The 23,872-nt window shown below is 38.1% G+C and overlaps 1 protein-coding gene across 3 annotated transcripts in view; it reads right to left on the bottom strand.

The window, feature by feature from the left end:
* ATR (ATR serine/threonine kinase) overlaps positions 1 to 23,872 on the bottom strand; it is a 142,251-nt gene that overhangs the window by 51,006 nt on the left and 67,373 nt on the right. For all 3 annotated transcript variants that reach the window (XM_055295155.2, XM_055295156.2, XM_063610664.1), the window contains 7 exons: positions 21,449 to 21,569; positions 19,559 to 19,696; positions 17,999 to 18,209; positions 13,679 to 13,857; positions 10,861 to 11,025; positions 9,079 to 9,170; positions 5,339 to 5,430 (listed from right to left, as the gene is read on the bottom strand). In XM_055295155.2, coding sequence (XP_055151130.2) covers positions 5,339 to 5,430; positions 9,079 to 9,170; positions 10,861 to 11,025; positions 13,679 to 13,857; positions 17,999 to 18,209; positions 19,559 to 19,696; positions 21,449 to 21,569 — 998 coding nt within the window. The remainder of the gene's footprint in view (positions 1 to 5,338; positions 5,431 to 9,078; positions 9,171 to 10,860; positions 11,026 to 13,678; positions 13,858 to 17,998; positions 18,210 to 19,558; positions 19,697 to 21,448; positions 21,570 to 23,872) is intronic.

The following is a 23,872-nucleotide window of genomic DNA, read 5'->3' as shown; positions in this document are numbered from 1 at the left end:
CTGCAGCCACCGCTGCTGACACCCAGCCAAACAGGGTCTGGAGTGGACCTCTAGTAAACTCCAACAGACCTGCAGCTGAGGGTCCTGTCTGGTAGAAGGAAAACTAACAAACAGAAAGGACATCCACACCAAAAACCCATCTGTACATCACCATCATCGAAGACAAAAAGTAGATAAAACCACAAAGATGGGGAAAAAACAGAGCAAAAAAACTGGAAACTCTAAAAAACAGAGCACCTCTTCTCCTCCAAAGGAACGCAGTTCCTCACCAGCAACAGAACAAAGCTGGATGGAGGATGACTTTGATGAGTTGAGAGAAGAAGGCTTCAGACGATCAAACTACTCTGAGCTACGAGAGGAAATTCAAAACAATAGCAAAGAAGTTAAAAACTTTGAAAAAAAATTAGAAGAATGGATAACTAGAATAACCAATGGAGAGAAGGGCTTAAAGGAGCTGATGGAGCTGAAAGCCAAGTTTCGAGAATTACGTGAAGATTGCAGAAGCCTCAGTAGCAGATGCGATCAACTGGAAGAAAGGGTATCGCTGATGGAAGATGAAATGAATGAAATGAAGAGAGAAGGGAAGTTTAGAGAAAAAAGAATAAAAAGAAATGAACAAAGCCTCCAAGAAATTTGGGACTATGTGAAAAGACCAAACCTACGTCTGATTGGTGTACCTGAAAATGATGGGGAGAATGGAACCAAGTTGGAAAACACTCTGCAAGATATTATCCAGGAGAACTTCCCCAATCTAGCAAGGCAGGCCAGCATTCAGATTCAGGAAATACAGAGAATGCCACAAAGATACTCCTCGAGAAGGGCAACTCCAAGACACATAATTGTCAGATTCACCAAAGTTGAAATGAAGGAAAAAATGTTAAGGGCAGCCAGAGAGAAAGGTAGGGTTACCCACAAAGGGAAGCCCATCAGACTAACAGCTGATCTCTCAGCAGAAACTCTACAAGCCAGAAGAGAGTGGGGGCCGATATTCAACATTCTTAAAGAAAAGAATTTTCAACCCAGAATTTCCTATCCCGCCAAACTAAGCTTCATAAGTGAAGGTGAAATAAAATACTTCACAGACAAGCAAACGTTGAGTGATTTTGTCACCACCAGGCCTGCCCTAAAACAGCTCCTGAAGGAAGCACTAAACATGGAAAGGAACAACCGGTACCAGCCACTGCAAAAACATGCCAAATTGTAAAGACCATCGAGGCTAGGAAGAAACTATAGCAACTAACGAGCAAAATAACCAACTAACATCATAATGACAGGATCAGATTCACACATAACAATATTAATGTTAAATGTAAATGGGCTAAATGCTCCAATCAAAAGACACAGACTGGCAAACTGGATAAGGAGTCAGGACCCATCAGTGTGCTGTATTCAGGAAACCCATCTCACGTGCAGAGACACACATAGACTCAAAATAAAGGGATGGAGGAAGATCTATCAAGCAAATGGAAAACAAAAAAAGGCAGGGGTTGCAATCCTAGTCTCTGATAAAATAGACTTTAAACCAACAAAGATCAAAAGAGACAAAGAAGGCCATTACATAATGGTAAAGGGATCAATTCAACAAGAAGAGCTAACTATCCTAAATATATATGCACCCAACACAGGAGCACCCAGATTCATAAAGCAAGTCCTCAGTGACCTACAAAGGGACTTAAACTCCCACACAATAATAATGGGAGATTTTAACACCCCACTGTCAGCATTAGACAGATCAACGAGACAGAAAGTTAACAAGGATATCCAGGAATTGAACTCAGCTCTACACAAAGTGGACCTAATAGACATCTACAGAACTCTCCACCCCAAATCAACAGAATATACATTTTTTTCAGCACCACACCACACCTATTCCAAAATTGACCACATAGTTGGAAGTAAAGCTCTCCTCAGCAAATGTAAAAGAACAGAAATTATAACAAACTGTCTCTCAGACCACAGTGCAATCAAACTAGAACTCAGGATTAAGAAACTCACTCAAAACCACTCAACTACATGGAAACTGAACAACCTGCTCCTGAATGACTATTGGGTACATAATGAAATGAAGGCAAAAATAAAGATGTTCTTTGAAACCAACGAGAACAGAGACACAACATACCAGAATCTCTGGGACACGTTCAAAGCACTGTGTAGAGGGAAATTTATAGCACTAAATGCCCACAAGAGAAAGCAAGAAAGATCCAAAATTGACACCCTAACATCACAATTAAAAGAACTAGAAAAGCAAGAGCAAACACATTCAAAAGCTAGCAGAAGGCTAGAAATAACTAAAATCAGAGCAGAACTGAAGGAAATAGAGACACAAAAAACCCTTCAAAAAATTAATGAATCCAGGAGCTGGTTTTTTGAAAAGATCAACGAAATTGATGGACCGCTAGCAAGACTAATAAAGAAGAAAAGAGAGAAGAATCAAATAGATGCAATAAAAAACGAAAAAGGGGATATCACCACCGATCCCACAGAAATACAATCTACCATCAGAGAATACTACAAACACCTCTATGCAAATAAACTAGAAAATCTAGAAGAAATGGATAAATTCCTCGACAAATACACCCTCCCAAGACTAAACCAGGAAGAAGTTGAATCTCTGAATAGACCAATAACAGGTTCTGAAATTGTGGCAATAATCAATAGCTTACCAACCAAAAAGAGTCCAGGACCTGATGGATTCACAGCTGAATTCTACCAGAGGTACAAGGAGGAACTGGTACCATTCCTTCTGAAACTATTCCAATTGATAGAAAAAGAGGGAATCCTCCCTAACACATTTTACGAAGCCAGCATTGTCCTGATACCAAAACCTGGCAGAGACATAACCAAAAAAGAGAATTTCAGACCAATATCCTTGATGAACATTGATGCAAAAATCCTCAATAAAATACTGGCAAACCGAATCCAGCAGCACATCAAAAAGCTTATCCACCATGATCAAGTGGGCTTCATCCCTGGGATGCAAGGCTGGTTCAACACACGCAAATCAATAAATGTAATCCAGCATATAAACAGAACCAAAGACAAAAACCACATGATTATCTCAATAGATGCAGAAAAGGCCTTTGACAAAATTCAACAACTCTTCATGCTAAAAACTCTCAATAAATTAGGTATTGATGGGATGTATCTCAAAATAATAAGAGCTATCTACGACAAACCCACAGCCAATATCGTACTGAATGGGCAAAAACTGGAAGCATTCCCTCTGAAAACTGGCACAAGACAGGGATGCCCTCTCTCACTGCTCCTATTCAACATAGTGCTGGAAGTTCTGGCCAGAGCAATCAGGCAGGAGAAGGAAATAAAGGGTATTCAATTAGGAAAAGAGGAAGTCAAATTGTCCCTCTTTGCAGATGACATGATTGTATATCTAGAAAACCCCATTGTCTCAGCCCAAAATCTCCTTAAGCTGATTAGCAACTTCAGCAAAGTCTCAGGATACAAAATTAATGTACAAAAATCACAAGCATTCTTGTACACCAATAACAGACAAACAGAGAGCCAAATCATGAGTGAACTCCCATTCACAATTGCTTCAAAGAGAATAAAATACCTAGGAATCCAACTTACAAGGGATGTGAAGGACCTCTTCAAGGAGAACTACAAACCACTGCTCAATGAAATAAAAGAGGATACAAACAAATGGAAGAACATTCCATGCTCATGGGTTGGAAGAATCAATATTGTGAAAATGGCCATACTGCCCAAGGTAATTTATAGATTCAATGCCATCCCCATCAAGCTACCAATGACTTTCTTCACAGAATTGGAAAAAACTACTTTAAAGTTCATATGGAACCAAAAAAGAGCCCGCATCGCCAAGTCAATCCTAAGCCAAAAGAACAAAGCTGGAGGCATCACGCTACCTGACTTTAAACTATACTACAAGGCTACAGTAACCAAAACAGCATGGTACTGGTACCACAACAGAGACATAGATCAATGGAACAGAACAGAGCCCTCAGAAATGATGCCACATAGCTACAACTATCTGATCTTTGACAAACCTGACAAAAACAAGAAATGGGGAAAGGATTCCCTATTTAATAAATGGTGCTGGGAAAACTGGCTAGCTGTATGTAGAAAGCTGCAACTGGATCCCTTCCTTACACCTTATACAAAAATTAATTCAAGATGGATTAAAGACTTATATGTTAGACCTAAAACCATTAAAATCCTACAAGAAAACCTAGGCAATACCATTCAGGACATAGGCGTGGGCAAGGACTTCATGTCTAAAACACCAAAAGCAATGGCAACAAAAGCCAAAATCGACAAATGGGATCTCATTAAACTAAAGAGCTTCTGCACAGCAAAAGAAACTATCATCAGAGTGAACAGGCAACCTACAGAATGGGAGAAAATTTTTGCAACCTACTCATCTGACAAAGGGCTAATATTCAGAATCTACAATGAACTCAAACAAATTTACAAGAAAAAAACAAACAACCCCATCAAAAAGTGGGCAGAGGACATGAACAGACACTTCTCAAAAGAAGACATTTATGCAGCCAAAAAACACATGAAGAAATGCTCATCATCACTGGCCATCAGAGAAATGCAAATCAAAACCACAGTGAGATACCATCTCACACCAGTTAGAATGGCCATCATTAAAAAATCAGGAAACAACAGGTGCTGGAGAGGATGTGGAGAAATAGGAACACTTTTACACTGTTGGTGGGACTGTAAACTAGTTCAACCATTGTGGAAGTCAGTGTGGCGATTCCTCAGGGATCTCGAACTAGAAATACCATTTGACCCAGCCATCCCATTACTGGGTATATACCCAAAGGACTATAAATCATGCTGCTATAAAGACACATGCACACGTATGTTTATTGCGGCACTATTCACAATAGCAAAGAGTTGGAACCAACCCAAATGTCCAACAACGATAGACTGGATTAAGAAAATGTGGCACATATACACCATGGAATACTATGCAGCCATAAAAAATGATGAATTCATGTCCTTTGTAGGGACATGGATGAAACTGGAAAACATCATTCTCAGTAAACTATCACAAGGACAAAAAACCAAACACCGCATGTTCTCACTCATAGGTGGGAATTGAACAATGAGAACTCATGGACACAGGAAGGGGAACATCACACTCCGGGGACTGTTGTGGGGTGGGGGGAGGGGGGAGGGACAGCATTAGGAGATACACCTAATGCTAAATGACAAGTTAATGGGTGCAGGAAATCAACATGGCACATGGATACATATGTAACAAACCTGCACATTTTGCACATGTACCCTAAAACCCTAAAGTATAATTAAAAAAAAAAAAAAAAAAAAAAAGAAGTAATTTTACCTGCTGCCAAATAGTTTTCCACCAAATCCCACTGTGACAATTTCCAAGCTGCTTCCACTCTGTATGTGTTTAATTCATCTGTCCACTCGGACCTATTAAAAGAAACCCATATCAACTAAACTTTAATTTATTTAAGGTGACATTCAGAGATTTTTCACTGGTTTACATACTCTATTTATTATATTTATTGAATTTGCATTATATTGTATTTTGTTCTTAGATATAATTATCTCTATCCAGAAACTACCCAGAAAATTTTAATCTTTCCATCCTTCAAAAATATTTTTTCACTAGTTACTTCTGATACACCATTTAAAATGCCATTCTTCAACAAATTAAACTGTGCCATGTATTAGAGCAGAGTTAATTCTTGAATAATAACTAAGCCCATTGTAAAAATAGCTGCATGCTTAATTTGAACAAAGAGCAAGGAAGAAAAAAAGCCAACTGAACACACATAAATTCAGAGGTAAGCAATTCTAATAACGAAAATTCTGAATTAAATTTAAGACAAAAATACAGGGGGGCCAGTGGTATAACTTAGGGACAGTTGGGAGGTATCTAGAACAATACCAAGAGCAAAAGAAAGTTACAATGATTTGTCAATGGCATAACAAAGTATATAAAACTAGCTACTTAAAATATATACCTATTTTTAAACTACTTTCAGTTAGTTTAAAATTTGAGTTTGCAAAACCAGTATGATATAGGCTAATTATTTTGTTCTAAGCATTCTTCTTAGGTGACATTAGGATGACCAGTGATATCTGAGGTCATGACTACACAGAATCCACTAGGCTTTCCTCATGTTTCTTTTTTATTAATCATACTCTCTGAATTTCTGCCATATGTTTATATCCTAGGTTAGGCACAATTTTCTGTTTAATAATCTAATAACACTGCATACAGCACATATATATCCATATTATAAATAAAGTAACAGAGAGGCTGGAATCAATATCCTCAAAAGATTTCCTTGCTCTTTTTCTTGTAGTAAAAACACATAAAGAAAAGATAACAAGTGATCTAACAAGTTGCATTTTTAAAAATTCTAAAAATAGCAGCTAGAGGATTTCCAATTTCTAAATTTATGACCACCACCAAAAACAGTTTAGAATAAGGCTAAAGAAATACAACTGAAATGTAATTTTCAAAAGTCCAGTTTTGAAGGACTTTACAAGCTTATCAGACACCAAAATATAAAAATTTCAGGATAAAAATCGCAGTAGAATTAGGCAGTATTTGTTATCCAACTGTGGGATAACAGATTATCTGTGGGATAACAGATAACAGAGGCGATGTGTCACGCAAAGACTTATAGCAAAAAGTACAAATGGGAATGAGGATCAGGCTGTGAGAATGTATCCACATAAATGGGTACATTAAAAGGAATGATAAACAGGGTAAGCACAGTCAATATTTTAGGAAAAATATTTGTTTAATGCAAACAGAAATTACCCCAAGAAAAACATACTCCATCCATAATCATTTGCTTCACCATGACACAGCACCCCTTCATTGAATATTGACGCATGCCTTTTTCACAACCCAAATCAGGAGGCTCTATGTATCCCAGACCCAAAGAGAAGAAAAGGAGTCTGAATGTGTAGTCTATGTCAAAAAGAAATTTGACACCCCGATTTTAGCCATGACTCTTTCCCAAATCTCTGTAATGTATTTATTTATAAGTCTCTCAACTAATCTGGAAAAACAAATCCACAACATATAAGCATTCCTTCTCTACTTCTGCAAAACTTCCCTTGTGATTTCATAAATTCCACTACTGTGATACCATCTGACCAACAGTGAACTTCTCTGCCCTTAGACATTGCAGAATGATAGTCTTTATGAATCACAGTTTTGGAACCTATACAAACAGTACTTAGAAAAGGCTGGCTTCAGAATCTATAAAAAGCTCAAATAAATCAACAAGCAAAAAACAAACAACCCCATTAAAAAGAAGGCAAAGGACATGAGCAGATACTTCTCAAAAGAAGACATACAAGCAGCCAACAAGCATATGAAAACATGCTTGTCATCACAATTATTTGAGAAATGCAAATCAAAGCCACAATAAGATACCATCTTACACTAATCAGAATGGCTACTATTATTATTTTGAGACAAAGTCTCCCTCTGTTGCCCAGGCTGGAGTGCAGTGGTGCAATCTCGGCTCACTGCAACCTCCATCTCCCAGGTTCAAGCAATTCTCCTGCCTCAGTCTCCCGAGTAGCTGGGATTACAGATGTGCACCATCACGCCCAGCTAATTTTTGTATTATTTTAGTAGAGATGGGGTTTCACCATGTTGACCAGGCTGGTCTTGAACTACTGGCTTCAAATGACACACCTGCCTTGGCCTCCCAAAGTGCTGGGATTACAGGCATGAGCCACCTCACCCAGCCCAGAATGGCTATTATTAAAAAGTCAAAAAATAACAGATGTAGAAGGGGCTGCAGAGAAAAGAGAATGCTTATACACTGTTGGTGGGAATATAAATTAGTTCAGCCACTGTGGAAGGCAGTTTAGAGATTTCCCAAAGAACTGAAAATAGAACACACAGCAATCCCATTACTGGGTATATTCCCAAAGGAAAATAATCCATTCTACCAAAAAGATACTTACACTCGTATGTTCATCACAGCACTATTCATAATAGCAAAGACATGAAATCAACCTAAGTGCCCATCAATGGTAGATGGGATAAAGAAAATGTGGCACATATACACGATGGAATACTATGCAGCTATAAAAAAGAATAAAATGGGAGCTAAACATTGGGTACACATGGACGCAAAAATGGGAACAATAGACACTGCGGACTACAAGGGGTGGGGGAGGGAGGGAGGCAAGAGTTGAAAAACTATCTTTTGGGTACTATGCTCACTACCTGGGTGACGGGTTCAATTGTATCCTAAACCTGAGTATCACATAATATGCCCTTGTTACTAACTTGCACATGTACCCTCAGAATCTAAAATAAAAGTTGAAAAAAAAGAAAAAGAAAAACTTGGCTTCAGAGTAGTCCAAAAACAGTGGCCTGTATATTCTTTGGTTAACTGAGATCCCATTCTCTTTTGACCAGATTTTGCTGCCCGGAATAGCCATTTAGAATCTGGTGAATAAATCAAGGAATACAGCTTTCAGCTCTCACAGCAAAGCAGCTTCAAGAGCAGTGCTAATCTCCACATTTAATCTCCAAACTGGAAAAACTACTCAGCCTTAATGTTTTGCCACATACACGTGTTATTTTTTGTTTAATTTGATTTTCTACAATAAACCCACCTTCTTTAGGAAAGGAAGGCTGCTTTCACATTCATCAATCATTTAGGGTAAAGTCAATGCACACAGTCTACAGTGGTATTCCATAGATCAGTCACAAACTTTGCTCCCCCACCTCTAGCATGGAAAATAAATGGTGCTGATACTATAAGCAGAGCATAGATGCCCTTTGAGGCCCAGGAAGTCCCATCTGAGCCTCACCAATAGCCGGTGGGTTCTAGAAGTTCCTTGTGTTAAAGCAAATCTAATTCAAGGATGGCTCTTTAGACAGAAGCTGTTAAGTGGTAGATTGACTATGAAAAACTTGAGGAAAAAAAAATTTTGGTGCTTATCTCCAATACATGAAAACACATAAAACATTTATTACTCTACTAAACATTAAGTTACCCAATTCACTAATTAAAAATGCCCCATTCAGATACAATAACAAAAGAAAATCATTATTTTATAAAATATTACCTGTTAGCATGCACTCCATTCACCTGAGTGATAACAGTAGACAGCTGACCAAGACCTAACATGGACTTTACTACACCATGATAATGAATGATCTAGAAATTTAAAAATATTTAAAATAGCAATTATCACTTCAATAATAGCTTGGGGACCAAAAACAGTTTAACTGATATTCTTTAAAAATTACTATTTACTTTATTGCCCTTATTTTCCTTTTTATTATTATTCTTACTTTAATTTTTTGTAAAGACAGGGTCTCGCCATGTTGCCCAGGCTGGTCTCAAACTCCTGGGCTCAAGTGATCCTCCTGCCTCAGCCTCCCAAAGTGCTGGGATTACAGGCATGAGCCACCATGCCCAGCCACACCTTTCTTAATTTAACAATTGACTTGCTTACTTACATGGCAGGACCCCCATCAATGTCCTAACACAGTTAAAGTAACATAAATAAATGTAGACAACCTAGAAAATCTCAGATTGAAGTTATTATATTTTTCCAGATTTGGACTACTTTTTGGTTCACATCAAAGATAAAAAGCATCTAATATCTTTGATATTCTGCTTAAAGATTGTCATATTTCTCACATAAACATTCAAGCTCAAAGGTCCTGATGTTTTAAATATGGATTTTGGGCTTTAGCACTAAAAAGTTAAAGAGGATTATGTACTATCCTTTAAAATGAATACAAGATTGTGAAAAATAAAGAACTTACATATTGTGCTTCTGAGAAACATGTCAAATATGACAAAAAGCAATATCCCAAAATTAGAAAGAATCTAAGGCAAGATTATAAATTAATGATTCTAAACCCCTTTCCCATCCCAATAGACACACAACTTATTCCCATTACTAACTGTAACTCAGTGGTTCTACAGGAGCATTTTAGAGACGTGCAGGTGGGTGAGTAGGTGTATAAAATACGAAAATGTTTCTCAGGCTATGGAGAATCCCTAGTTCTACAAATTGATCTATGGCTTACACTTTTAATAGCAAACTAAAATTATATACATTTCAGAGTTATTAAATGAACATTTTAATACAGATATACTCCATAATAAATCTTATTCATTTAGGGGATTTCTAAAGTCATACAAATACAGTATTGGAAGGGATTTTTTTTTTTTTTTTGAGATGGAGTTTCACTCATGTTGCCCAGGCTGGAGTGCAATGGTGCGATCTTGGCTCACTGCAACCTCCACCTCCCGGGTTCAAGCAATTCTCCTGCCTCAGCCTCCCAAGTAGCTGGGATTACAGGCGCCCGCCACCACGCCCAGCTAATTTTTTGTATTTTTAGTAGAGACAGGGTTTCACTATGTTGGCCAGGCTGGTCTCGAACTCCTGACCTCAGGGAATCCACCCATCTTGGTCTCCCAAAGTGCTGGGATTACAGGCACGAGCCACTGCACCTGGCCTGGAAGGAATTTTTAAAATCATCTAGTAAAGTCTCTAATTTTATCTGTTAGGAAACTCAAGCTTAGAGAGGGTTAAATATTTTCCAGACACTCAGTGACACTGATAGAAACAGTATTAAAACTAAGGTTTCGGCTGGACGTGGTGTGGTGGCATATGCCTGTAATCCCAGCTACTCAGGAGGCTGAGGCAGAATTGCTTGAGCCCGGGAGACAGAGGTTGCAGTGAGCCAAGATCATGCCACTGCACTCCAGCCTGGCCGACAGAGTGAGACTGTCTCAAAAACAAAACAAAACAAAACAAAAAAAACTAAGGTTTCCAGAGTTCCCATTCAGGGCTATTTTCATTACAGTTGCCTTTCAATTATTATCTTACCTGGTCTGGTTCTAGCTGAATAGCCCTGTCATAACAAGCAGTGGCATCCCTCAGCAAGCCAAGGCTTTCATGCTCAAGGATCTGTTCTTTTAGAGATGGTTCTGCCTTTCTAATTGCGCTGACTCCGGCCACTCCATCAGGTTCATGCATAGCAGCATACAATTTCTTTGTTCAATGATTAAAAAACAATCAAAAACAAGCAAAAAACATAACTGGAAATAAAACTATAAAACCACCTGTTTATATTAAAACAGCAATTTTTTGAGAAATTTTTCCTCAAAGTAATAGTAAGCATTTGCTTCATAGCAGAGTCACAGTAAAATTATAAACTTATTTCCAGGCAATCTATTCCCTCAACATTCTTATTCCTCTTAAATACAAATCTATATCAATAGCTGTTATTGATCATAAGGGTTATAAAGAACCTCAGGATCCTAAAACTGTCTAGATCCAAATGATAACATATTCTGGTAAGTATAGTTTATAAGAGTTTTATTGAATTTTTAAATTTTAAAAAATGTTAATAACCATTTTAATATATTGCTATTGAGATGCCTTCAAGAAAACCAAGATAGCAATCTGGGCTCAAAGGAGATATTCAAGCTAAAGATAAAAATTTAGGAATCAGTTAGCACAAAGACAGTCTCTCATAACATCAGAAAGAACGGGATGATCTAGGAAATGGATAAAGAAGAAAAGAAGACTGAGGATAGAGACTAGAGTTTCTACATTTATCAAGAAGGAAGAGCTGGCAAATGAAACAGGAGAAGCAAGATAACTTGGAAGAAAACTGGAGAATAAAATATCCCAGAAGCCATGGGAGAAAAGCAAATGTCTTAATGAGAAAGGCATGGTCAATGATACTGAGGTTAAGAAAATGAGGGCTGGGAAAAATTTACTGGATTTGGTAACATGTGGCCACCAATTTTCTTAGCAAGAATAGTGTCAAGAGAAAAGAAAAAGAGAAGTCTTGTTGAAATGGGCAGAGTGAATGAGAAACAAAGAAGTGACTGCAGTATAAAGAAACTAGACAATTCCTTCAAAAACCAGTTATGAAGTTCCGGAAACAGAGAGATGGGATGTATCTAAAGAAGAAGGTAAGAACAAGGGAATTATAAAAAGTTAAGATAGGCTTTACCAGAGCATGTCTATATGCTCTATGTACTCTGGTTCCCTAAGAGAAATTAATTACACTAGAGAAAGAAGGAATATATGAAGAAGTTACATCTTGAAATTGAGAACACAAGTAGAAAGATTGAATTTTGACAGGAAGAAATCCTTCCTTAAAAATAACAGAAGAAGCCAGGCACAGTGGCTCATGCCTGTAATCCCAGCACTTTGAGAGGCCGAGGCAGGCAGGTCCCTTGAGGTCAGGAGGCCAGCCCAGGCAACATGGAAAACCCTGTCTCTACTAAAAATATAAAAAATTAGCCAGGTGTGGTAGCAGCGCCTGTGGTCCCAGCTGCTCGGGAGGCTGAGGTGTGAAGATCCCTTGAGCCTGGGAGGTGGAGGTTGCAGTGAGCTGAGCTCGTGCCACTGTACTCCAGCCTAGGTGATAGAGCAAGACCCTATCTCAAAATAAATAAATAAACAAAATAACAGAAGGGAAGAAAAAGAATATGGTGCAGATGCTGTGCATTTGCAGATTTTTCCTAATAAATCATGAAGCAAGATTGTCAGCTGGAAGCAGGGAAACAAAGTGAAGGTAAGAGACAGTCATCTTGACAAGTGGGAAAGTAGCCTTACTAGAGAAACATAGCTGGCCTGAAGCTAATGTTGGAGTCCTGCAGTTTTAAAGATGTTTGAGATCATGAACTTAAACTGAAACCAGTTATAACACCCACTGTGTAATTTTTCTCCAGCTGCTTACATGGTTGGAGTTTTACAAAGGGAGTACAACACAGTGGGAAAAAGACAAGAAGTTGAGCATCACTCTAAGGGAATGATTTTAACCATGAACCATAGACTTAAAGCTGGACAAGGAGGAACACAAAGATAGGAAGGGGCTAATATTCACCTTAAGACTGCAAGTTACTAATTTTCTAGTTCTTTTATCACACTGTGCTTTTTGATTTGAAAAGCCCACCAATCTTGAGCTCTTATTTAATTCCACTGTATTCGCCTCACCTGCTCTTACTTTCTTTTCTTCCCTATACAATCATAACATCGCCTAAATCATTATTTCACCAGCATTTTCATGCCTGATACCTGACATAACCAGCACTTGCCCCCACTAACTCACTCCCAAATTCAGGACCACAACTCTCACAAGGAGAAGAGTAATTCCTTGAATCATAGCCCTTCCAAACTCCTCCTCCACAACTGCCACAGGCATTTAGCTAAAATTCCGTTGTGACCATAACACTTCCCTAGTTCACACCCTCCAAGAAGTTTGGGCAACTTAAAAAGTCTTCTATTATTTGTGATCTTTCCTCTACCATTCCAAAACCAACACTTTACTCTTTGGCATATGCCATGCTCTTTTCAAACACTCCACAGAGATGCCTCTGATTATAATATCTTGCCTCCCTATACTGCTCATTTTTTAAGACACCATCCCCAAGAAGCCATTCCTGACCTCTGGCTCATCCGCTTCCATCTCCCACCCTATTCCACATGGATGAGTTAAGTGTCCTTCCTCAGGGTACATGTGTGTTACTGTACTTAAAATATTATACCAAATCGATGTTTATCTCTCCCCACTAATCTATAAGCTTCTAAGCATAGCATCTAAAACATTCAATAAAATGAACAACATAAACATAAAAGACTGGCCACATTAATTTTCATTATTAAATTCACTATATTAACTTCAGACCTGTAAAAATCCAAGATGTTCCTGAATATTTTGCTTCTTTTCTGTAATAAATGATTCAAAGTGCATTACAGCTCGTGTGTATGCTTTGGAGCGAAAGGAAGCTACTGCCAGAGTATCCTGGGGTATGAGGTCTAGAAAACGGGTTACACTCTGATAGTCTTCATAATCCACAGTAGATACTAGATCATAAAAAAAGAAGTTGAGTAATTAAAGACTTATAAAATTTTAAAAGTGTCAATTTAAGTATTTAAGTTCAATTTATTTCACTAAACAAATTAATCTGAATGTATTAGGATATCATATTTAGAATGTAACAACAGAACAATTGTTCAGAGAGTCTTGCTCCAGCTCTGCCATTATAACTTACCTTTCTTTGGACAGTCATTTAACTTATTGAGCCTCTATTTCTTTACCTATAAAAGGAAAATGTTAGTACCTGTTTTGCCTTCCTTACAATGTTGTTGGTGAGGATTAAATATCAATCTATTATTAAATTTTGAAAAGATATAATGATGATACAAAAGATACAAGATTAGTTATTATTTTTGATGAGTATAAAAAATGATTAAATGTAGCTATTTTGTAAGGAAAGTACAGAACTATGAAAATAACCTTTTTTAAAGTTTAGAATTCTTTGTTATCCACCTATTTTTTCTTGGTTGCCAAAAACACAATATTACCTATTACAATAGAAATTGAAAGTAATGGCTGGGCACAGTGGCTCACGCCTGTAATCCCAGCACTTTGCGAGGCCGAGGCAGGCAGATCACAAGGTTAGGAGATCGAGACCATCCTGGCTAACATGGTGAAACCCCGTCTCTACTAAAAATACAAAAAATTAGCTGGGTGTGGTGGTGGGCGCCTTTAGTCCCAGCTACTCGGGGGGCTGAGGCAGGAGAATGGCGTGAACCTGGGAGGCGGACCTTGCAGTGAGCCGAGATCGCACCACTGCACTCCAGCCTGGGTGACAGAGCGAGCCTCTGTATCAAAAAAAAAAAAAAAAAAAAAAACAGAAATTGAAAGTAAAAGTGCCTTCCAAGTAAAACCACAAGTACTTTAGGATAATTTTTCAAGAGTGTACAAAAAGACAAAAATTAAAAACTTCTCAAAGAGGACAGTCTAGTTTACAAATTGTTATTTAAAACTTCTAAATTTTAATGATTCATAACTGTGTAGAAAACAGGAAACAAATTTCTTCAAAATTTAAATAATTAAGGCAGTATATTTTATTTTTATTTATTTATTTACTTTTTAAAAAAATTTATTTTGATCTCATTCTCACTGAGACTGCAGTGCAGTGGCAAGATCATAGCTCACTGCAGCCTTCACCTCCTGGGCTTAAGTGATCCTGCCTCAGCCTCCCGAGTAGCTGGGACCACAGGCATGCGCCGCCACACCTGGCTAAGTTTTGTATTTTTTGTAAAGATGAGGTCTCATTACGTTGCATAGGTTGATCTTGAACTCCTGAGCTCAAGTGATCCTCCCACCTCAGTCTCCCAAAGTGCTAGGATTACAGGCGGTGCTAAGGTAGTATATTCTAAACAGATTATATTTAAAATAAGATCCTTATTTCCATCAAAATTTGTAGATGATTTCAAATTCTGAATTTTTTTTTTTTTTTTTTTTTTTTTTGGAGACAGGGTCTCGCTCTGCTGCCCAGGCTGGAGGGCAGGGGTGTGATCTTGTCTCACCGTAGCCTCAACCTCACAGGCTCAAGCAATCCCCACACTTCAACCTTGTGAGTAGCCTGGGACTACAGGCGCACACCACCACACCCAGCTAATTTTTGTATTTTTTGTAGAGATGGGGGTCTCTACAAAAATGTTAAAGAAATGTTAAAGGTATTGTACTTTTGAATCATTACAAATGTTATTCTTAAAAGCTAGAATTTTGGCCAGGCACGGTGGCTCACCCCTGTAATCCCATCACTTTGGGAGGCCAAGGCAGGTGGATCGCCTGAGCTCAGGAGTTTGGGACCACCCTGGGCAACGTAGTGAAACCCTGTCTCCACTAAAATATAAAAAATTAGTTGGGTATGGTGGCATGCGCCTGTAGTCCCAGCTACTCGGGAGCCTGAGGAACAAGAATCGCTTGAGCCTGGGAGGCAGAGGTTGCAGTGAGCCAAGATCACGCCACTGCACTCCAGGTTGGGCTACAGAGTGAGACTGTCTCAGAAAAAAAAAAAAAAAAAAAAAAGCTAGTGTCACTGAAAATGGTGATAATAGAGTGTTTGGTTTTACAGTACCATTTTGACATGCAGAAATAAAAACAAACAGGCCGGTTGTGCTGGCTCACACCTATAATTCCAACACTTTGGGAGATGGAGGCAGATGGACTGCTCAAGCCCAGGAGTTAGAGACCAGCCTGGCCAACATGGTGAAGCCCCGTCTCTACTAAAAGTACAAAAAATTAGCTGGGCATGAGGCATGAGAATCACTTGAATCCAGGAGGTGGAAGCTGCAGTGAGCCGAGATCACACCACTGCACTCCAGCCTGGGCAACAGAGAGAGATTTAGTCTCAAAAAAAAAAAAAATTAAAAACAAACATTTAATTGTTAAATATAAAAATATATTAATAGCCACATTCCAGACAAAAACATTCCCCAAGCAGGTAATTATTGGCAAGTCCAGGAAATTTTAGAAAAATAATAAACTATTTTGCTTAACAACAGGAAAGTATCTGCTTCAACAGAACAATAAGAGGAAGATGCTCACAAATTGAGAATTATGGAAGTGAAGACCTCTTTAAGGATTGTTAGTCAGTTTTTCAATTAGCCTGAAAGCCTGAAGGAAAAACACTTGATGTCTGTGAGAACAGCTAAGGTATAAGGCCAGATTATAACCATCCACATATTGCAAGAATGGAAAAAAAAAAAGGTTCAAAGAACGTAAGAATATCCATTAGTGTGTGATGAATATAATTCTTCTCATCAATGCTTATATCATAGGGACAAATTAGCAGGTGTCATTTTTAAATCAAGATTCTTCTTAGTGAAAGTTGTAATATCACAGGAAAAAAATAGTGCAAGGTAAGATATAGCAGGGTGTAGTGTAGTAATGCATAGTAAGCGTATCTGGACAGCTGGCTAGATACCAAACACTACTAGAGACAAGAAAAATAAATAAATAAAAATAGCTTCTCTTTAGGCCATGAAATAAATAAACTTAAAATCTCCCTTGAAATTTAAAACTTAAATGTGAAAAAGATTACAAAGAATATTTTCCAAGTGAAGAATGACAAAGAACAGAGTACACACACACACACAAACATACACACACACAACTGAGGAAACATGCAATATGTTAACAGGGAGGATTAGGTTAATAACAATATTAGCATCTCATTTATTTCACATTTTATAATTTATCTGTTCATCATCTCATTTATTCCTCACAACAATCTCCTAAGGGAGATAATATTAACCCCATTTTGGCCAGGTGTGGTGGCTCACACCTGTAATCCCAGCACTTTGGGAGGCAGAGGCAGGTGGATCACTTGAGGCCAGGAGTTGGAGACCAGCCTGGCCAACATGGTGAAACCCCATCTCTACTAAAAATACAAAAATTAGCCGGCCATCGTGGCACACACCTGTAATCCCAGCTACTCGCAAAGCTGAGGCAGGAGAATTGCTTGAACCCAGGAGGTAGAGGTTGCAGTGAGCCAAGATCCTGCCACTGCACTCCAGCCTGGGCAACAGAGCAAGACTCTATCTCAAAAAAAATTAATAAATAAAAATATTAACCCCATTTTATACCAAGAAAAAATAAATATATGCCTTGTCCAAGTGAGAGTGAGAAGAAAGGTCTTATTACTATAAATTCACTGCTTTTTCTCAGTGAAAAGGCCACAATATTACCCATTTTAAAAATAAACAAAACAGCTGGGTGCAGTGGCTCACACCTGTAATCCTAGCACTTTGGGAGGCCAAGGCAGATAGATCACCTGAGGTCAGGAGTTCAAGACCAGCCTAGCCAATACGGCAAAACCCTGTCTCTACTAAAAATACACAAAAAATTAGCTAGGCCTGGTGGTGGGCACCTGTAATCCCAGCTACTTGGGAGGCTGAGGCAGGAGAATTGCTTGAACCCGGGAGGCAGAGATTGCAGTGAGCCGAGGTCACGCCACTGCACTCCAGCCTGGGCAACAAGAGGGAAACTCCATCTCCAAAAAAAAAAAAAAAAACCAACAACAACATTAAAAAACATGAAGCAAGGTATTTTTTAAGCTAGTGCTTAAATTATAGAACTGATAAAGGGAAGAGCTAACTGGTGAATAGTTAAAAAAAAAAAAAAAGAAAATAAACAGAAGTGATAACTCACCCATTGAGTCTACTTTATTTCTGTTTGATTTGCTGTGTGGACATTTCTCAGCTTTCAGTGCCTGAAATTTGTGCCTTGCCCACTGTGTGAGATGGTCAAGCATGGAGAACACAGTCTGTGTACTGAGTTGACACAGATCAGATGCAATGTCTTGGGTATTTATGGTATGCTGATCATCATGCTTTAGAACTGCCATAATTTCTGCATAAACCTATGAGAATCATTTATAGTTAATAATAATATCTATATAATACCATTTAACTATTATATGACATATAAAGCTAACCATTCTAAGGCAAAAATTTTCAAAAGAAAAAACACAATCGGCCAGGCATGTTGGCTCACACCTGTAATCCCAGCACTTTGGGAGGCTGAGGCAGCCCATTTGCCTGAGGTCAAGACCAGCCTAGTCGGCTGGGCTCGGTGGCTCACGCCTGTAATCCCAGCACTTTGGGAGGCCAAGGCAGGTGGATCACGAGGTCAGGAGCTCGAGACCATCCTGGCTAACACGGTGAAACCCCGTCTCCACTAAAAATACAAAAAAAAAAAAAAATTCTCCGGGTGTGGTGGCAGGTGCCTGTAGTCCCAGCTACTCCGGAGGCTGAGGCAGGAATGGCGTGAGCCTGGGAGGCAGAGCTTGCAGTGAGCGGAGATTGCGCCACTGCACTCCAGCCTGGGTGACAGAGCGAGACCCCGTCTCAAAAAAAAAAAAAAAAAAAAAAGACCAGCCTGGTCAACATGGTGAAACCCTGTCTATACTAAAAATACAAAACAATTAGCCAGGCATGGTGGCACATGTGTGTAATCCCAGCTACTCAGAAGGCTGAGGCAGGAGAATCACTTGAACCTGGGAGGTGGAGGTTGCAGTGAGCCGAGAGCACCACTGCACCCCAACCTGGGCAACACAGGGAGGCTCTGTCTCAAAAAAAGAAAAGGAAAACACAATTGATCAATAACACATTATTGTTCTTATCTATAATTAAATCAATCCAAATATTAGTCTAAAAAGAAAATATGCTAACGACTAAAGAAAATTTAAAAAATGAAAAATATTCTAGATTATTCAATAAATGATAATGAAACTTTGTTAATAGTGAAAAAATCTTACAGTAATATCTCACACTATATGCAAAATTAATTTCAGAGTAATTGAAGACTAAATATAAAAACAGAAGGATTAAAAGAAAATATAGCAAATAAGTTTATGACATTAGATAAGGCATCACATAAAAGGCTTAAAATTAATAATCTATAAAAGATGTATAAATTTTGCATTTACATGTAAAATTTCTGCGTGGCAAAAGGTGAAAAGGTTAAAAAGAAAATGACTGTTGGAATAATTTTTGAAAATATGACTGCCAACAAATTGGTAGCTAGAATACACATAGAACATCTATCAATTAAAAGGATACACACCAAACAGGCAAAGATATGTAACTGAACATATATAGCCATACATAGGTCTACATTTCCTACTAATAGGTAGCCTTTCTAATACTAATTACATTGGAGAAAATAAGTTTCACATGTTCAAAAACCAAGTAAGATGATTTATCTCACCTCCTGCTGATCTTCTTGATTACAACCCAGTAGGACATACACCAGAATATGTGGAAGAAGATAGATGGTCACTTTGAAATCATGCTTCATCATAATGCTACAGCAGGTGAAAATTTTACTGGCAAGATCATGCCGAACCTGTAAACTCAAAATGTGTAGACAGTAACACACTTTCATCTATTGATTAAATATCAAAAAATAGCATGTGAGATAATTTATCACAAACGAGTATTCATTTTTAAATTTAAAAATCTTTTAATTAATTTTTTAATTAAATTATCTGGGGTTAAAGTCAAAGTTTGTTATGACTTAACTTTTGATTTACTAACACTGTTGAACTCATAAAATTTTAAAGAGATTTTTTCTTCAAATACAAAGCCAAAAAACAAAAAAACCCCACAATATTCCAGAGCCGAAAATAGTTAACAGTATTCCACATTTCACACATTATATTTTCAGTATATTCATTAAAAAAAGAAAATGTCAGCCAGGCGTGGTGGTTCACGCCTGTAATCCCAGCACTTTGGGAGGCCGAGGTGGGAGGACCACAAGGTCAAGAGATTGAGACCATCCTGGCCAACACGGTGAAACCCTGTCTCTACAAAAAACACACACAAAAAAATTAGCTGGTGTGGTGGCGGGTGCCTGTAGTTCCAGATACTCGGGAGGCTGAGGCAGGAGAATCACTTAAACCCAGGAGGCGGAGGTTGCAGTGAGCTGAGACTGCATTCTAGCCTGAGTGACAGGGAGAGATTCCGTGTCAAAAAAAAAAAAAAAAAGAAAATGTCTTGAAGTTATTAACTACGAATTAGTATAATGATATTTTAAAACACTAACAGAAATGTTAATTAAAGGTGGGGCACGGTGGCTCACGCCTGTAATCCCAGTACTTTGAGAGGCAGAGGCGGGCAGATCACCTGAGGTCAGGAGATTGAGACCATCCTGGCTAACATGGTGAAACCCCGTCCCTACTAAAACAACACAAAAAAATTAGCCGGGCGTGGTGGTGGGCACCTGTAATCCCAGCCACTTGGGAGGCTGAGGCAGGAGAATGGTGTGAACCCAGGAGGAGGAGCTTGCAGTGAGCTGAGATCATGCCACTGCACTCCAGCCTGGGCGACAGAGTGAGACTCCGTCACACACACACAAAAAAAAAATACAAAGATTAGCCGGGTATGATGGCTCATGCCTGTAATCCCAGCTACTCAGGAGGCTGAGGCGGGAGAATCACTTGAACCTGGTAGGCAGAGACTTACAGTGAGCTGAGATCGCACCACTGCACTCCAACTGGGTGGCAAGAGTGAGACTCCGTCTCAAAAAAAAAAGAAATGTAAATTAAAAACAAAAATTGTAAATTTTAAATATACTGTAAACATTTTCTTGGAACACAGAGTACCTTTTGTCTATCCGGCATGTAAAAATTTCTCATTAAGGAAATAGAAATATACCTGTTTTTCCATGAAAATCACTGTAAAAATCTTTATTTTTATTTTAGAGAAAGTTCAGATAATATAACTTCTTTTAGAAATGCCATTAGAGTATATCTCTTTATTGAGTGTCTTTTTATTATGTAAAAAACTCTGACATAGCATTTACGTCCTTTTACATAGTATTATTTTACAATATAAAAGGAATAAACATAATGTAATTTTACACACACATTAAGACCATAGTAATTTTCTTGGTAAAACAATTACTTTTCACTCAGAAACTATTATTAGTAACTACAGAGAAATTATTATTCTCTATTAGTAAACATTTTCTTCAAAAATTTCTATGATTATCAGCACAAATACTTCAATGATTATTGTGTGTGCTAGGCATTCAGATAAATGTTCTGGTTTCCTTTAGAATTTCCATTCAGTTAACAAACTGAACAGGGTTTCCTACCTTTGTAATAAGATAACCTGCCCAAGATGCTGACCATTCTGCAAAGTTACTACCCAATTTACTTAAGTAAATTGGCTTCTTTACTCCAGACCAATCGGTTGACTTCTGAGAACTCTTGTATCTGTAATTTTGAAAATTTGTTTATTAAAAATATAAATCCACCTGTTTAGAATTTTAGTAAATTACAGCAGCTCCTTCAGTGACTACCACAGTACTGCCTTGCCTTTACTGCAATCTGCTTACCTTTTTCCAGTATCCTTCTTAGGGGTGAAGTAGATCATTCTTGCACACCTAAAGCACTTCTAAGGATTTGAGTCTGCCCCCTCCTCTTCCTCAGATCCTTCCAATTCTATTCTTGTATAAGAAAAACCTGTTCCTTTGAAGTTCAAGCTACCCAGGTATACTACCATTTTCTACTCCTCATTATGGGTAACTACTCAACTCACTGATTACCAAACTCATTGATAACTTTAGAACATTGCTCAGGGTTTTCTTTCTTCCCAGTGTTATTATCATCCTGGGTGATTTCAGTGTCTAGCTGGAACACTTAATCAAGCTCAGAACTTTCCAATGACTTTCTTCTCTACTCATCAGGGCTCAGGAATTATCAGGGCTCCCATGCTAATTCAAAGAATTTCTTCACTTTGAAATCAATTATTTAGACATCTCATTGTGTGGTCATAGTTTCCTAAATTTCCAGTTTTTTCACCCAGTTATTCCAGCACATCCATTCTCTCTTGTTGAGATCTTCTGTTCCGTGACCCTGCTAAGCTCTCCTGATCTATGACATCCCCGTCTCTTTGCCTCCTTCCACAACCATCTTAGTCTGTATGGTCCTTCACTTCTAGCATTCTCTTGGTAACATCCTCTACCCACTCCATTGCCACACTGTCTTTTCCAGCGGTATTCATCTGCTAACCTCCCAACCTTGAATCAGTCTAAATATTTGTCTTTACTGAAATGATACTCAGGCCACTGCACTGATATAGGAAAATCACTAACCCACTTATAAGATTAGTATTACTATGTATTCCTAGTCTTCAATGTCAGTGGGCCTCTAAAGTTACAGAATTCCTTCTATGTTTTCATTATTGGCTCTCTTCTGTTTTCCAGTGATTATTTCAAACCATCACCACCCTTCTAAAGTCACCTACACCAACTCCATTGCCACTTTCAGCCAATGAGGTCATCTCCTATACCTCTTACTTCACAGAGTAAAAACAAAATCATTGCTTCCCGCAATGAAATCTGTAAACTTAGCTGTGTTCCATCCATTATTTTATCTTTCCCTATTGCAAAAAAAGAGATCTTATTTCTTCTAAGTATAATTCCCTATAAGGGCCATGGCTCTCCCATTCTGGATGCTCCTTGGGGTCCTTACTACACCAACTATCACCTCTCTCTCACATTACTTCAACATGACCCTTTCTATTTGTTCCTCAGCATTAACATCTAAACATGTTCACATAGCTCTCATCTTACGGCTACCTGTGTGTAGGATTTTTTGAGTGGCATGGGTTTCTTTCAAATCACCAATAAATGCTTAGGAAATAACAAATGCCCTATAACCAAAGTCTTATACCCAATATAGATATATATATATTTCACTGTATTCCAAGTTTCTAACAGTTGAAAAATCCAATAATCTCTCAGTTAACCATCACACTAAACCAGGAGAAAAAATTTAAATCCCTATTTTGAATCATCACGAGTATAGTTCTCTAGATGATTTTTATCAAATTTATAGTAAACTTAGCTAGAAAACTACTGATACTGGGATACAAGCCAGGCTCTGCCTAGTCATATACTGATGTTTTCTCCTAAAGTTATTTCTGTGGTGATTTTGAACTGCAGTTGTTCTATCTGGTTCTAAATTTCAATCTCCCAAATACAGCCATCCTTTAATCCAGATTTAGTGATTACATATAAAGAGCCCAAATTAAAAAAAAAAACGTAAAGTAGGGAGTATAACTTAAAGGCAGCAAAAATATGAATATGCTTTTAAGAAATTCTGTATTTCCCTAGGTCCTCTGGAGTAAATATCAAGCAGTCCAAGCTATAAAATTGAGCTACAGGCTAACCTGGTATTTTAGTTTTTCATACAAAAGGGAATCAATGCTATTCAAAATGTGCTCTATCAACCTCTTAATTTTATGTGGCTCCAATTTCAACAAGCAGATCCCAACTAGGTAAATCTCCTAACTTCCATCATTGAGGAACCATTCGAGAGGTTATTCTAACTGCTCAGGTATAAAAGCTAAAGACCAAAAGAATTTTCATTGCTTTGTTAAGATCAACTTTTAAAAGACCACTTAAAAGTTGCTTCCTATGAAAAAAATAACAGGTAGGCAGAAATGTTGGCTTCTACTTCTTATGAAGTAGATGATAGCAAACTTCACAAATTCTCCCCCAAAAAACAAAGAA

The sequence above is a fragment of the Symphalangus syndactylus genome, chromosome 10, assembly GCF_028878055.3.
Source record: "Symphalangus syndactylus isolate Jambi chromosome 10, NHGRI_mSymSyn1-v2.1_pri, whole genome shotgun sequence".
NCBI lineage: Eukaryota > Metazoa > Chordata > Mammalia > Primates > Hylobatidae > Symphalangus > Symphalangus syndactylus.
The sequence above is the reverse complement of the archived record's forward strand: the minus strand, read 5'-3'. Positions and strand labels throughout refer to the sequence as shown.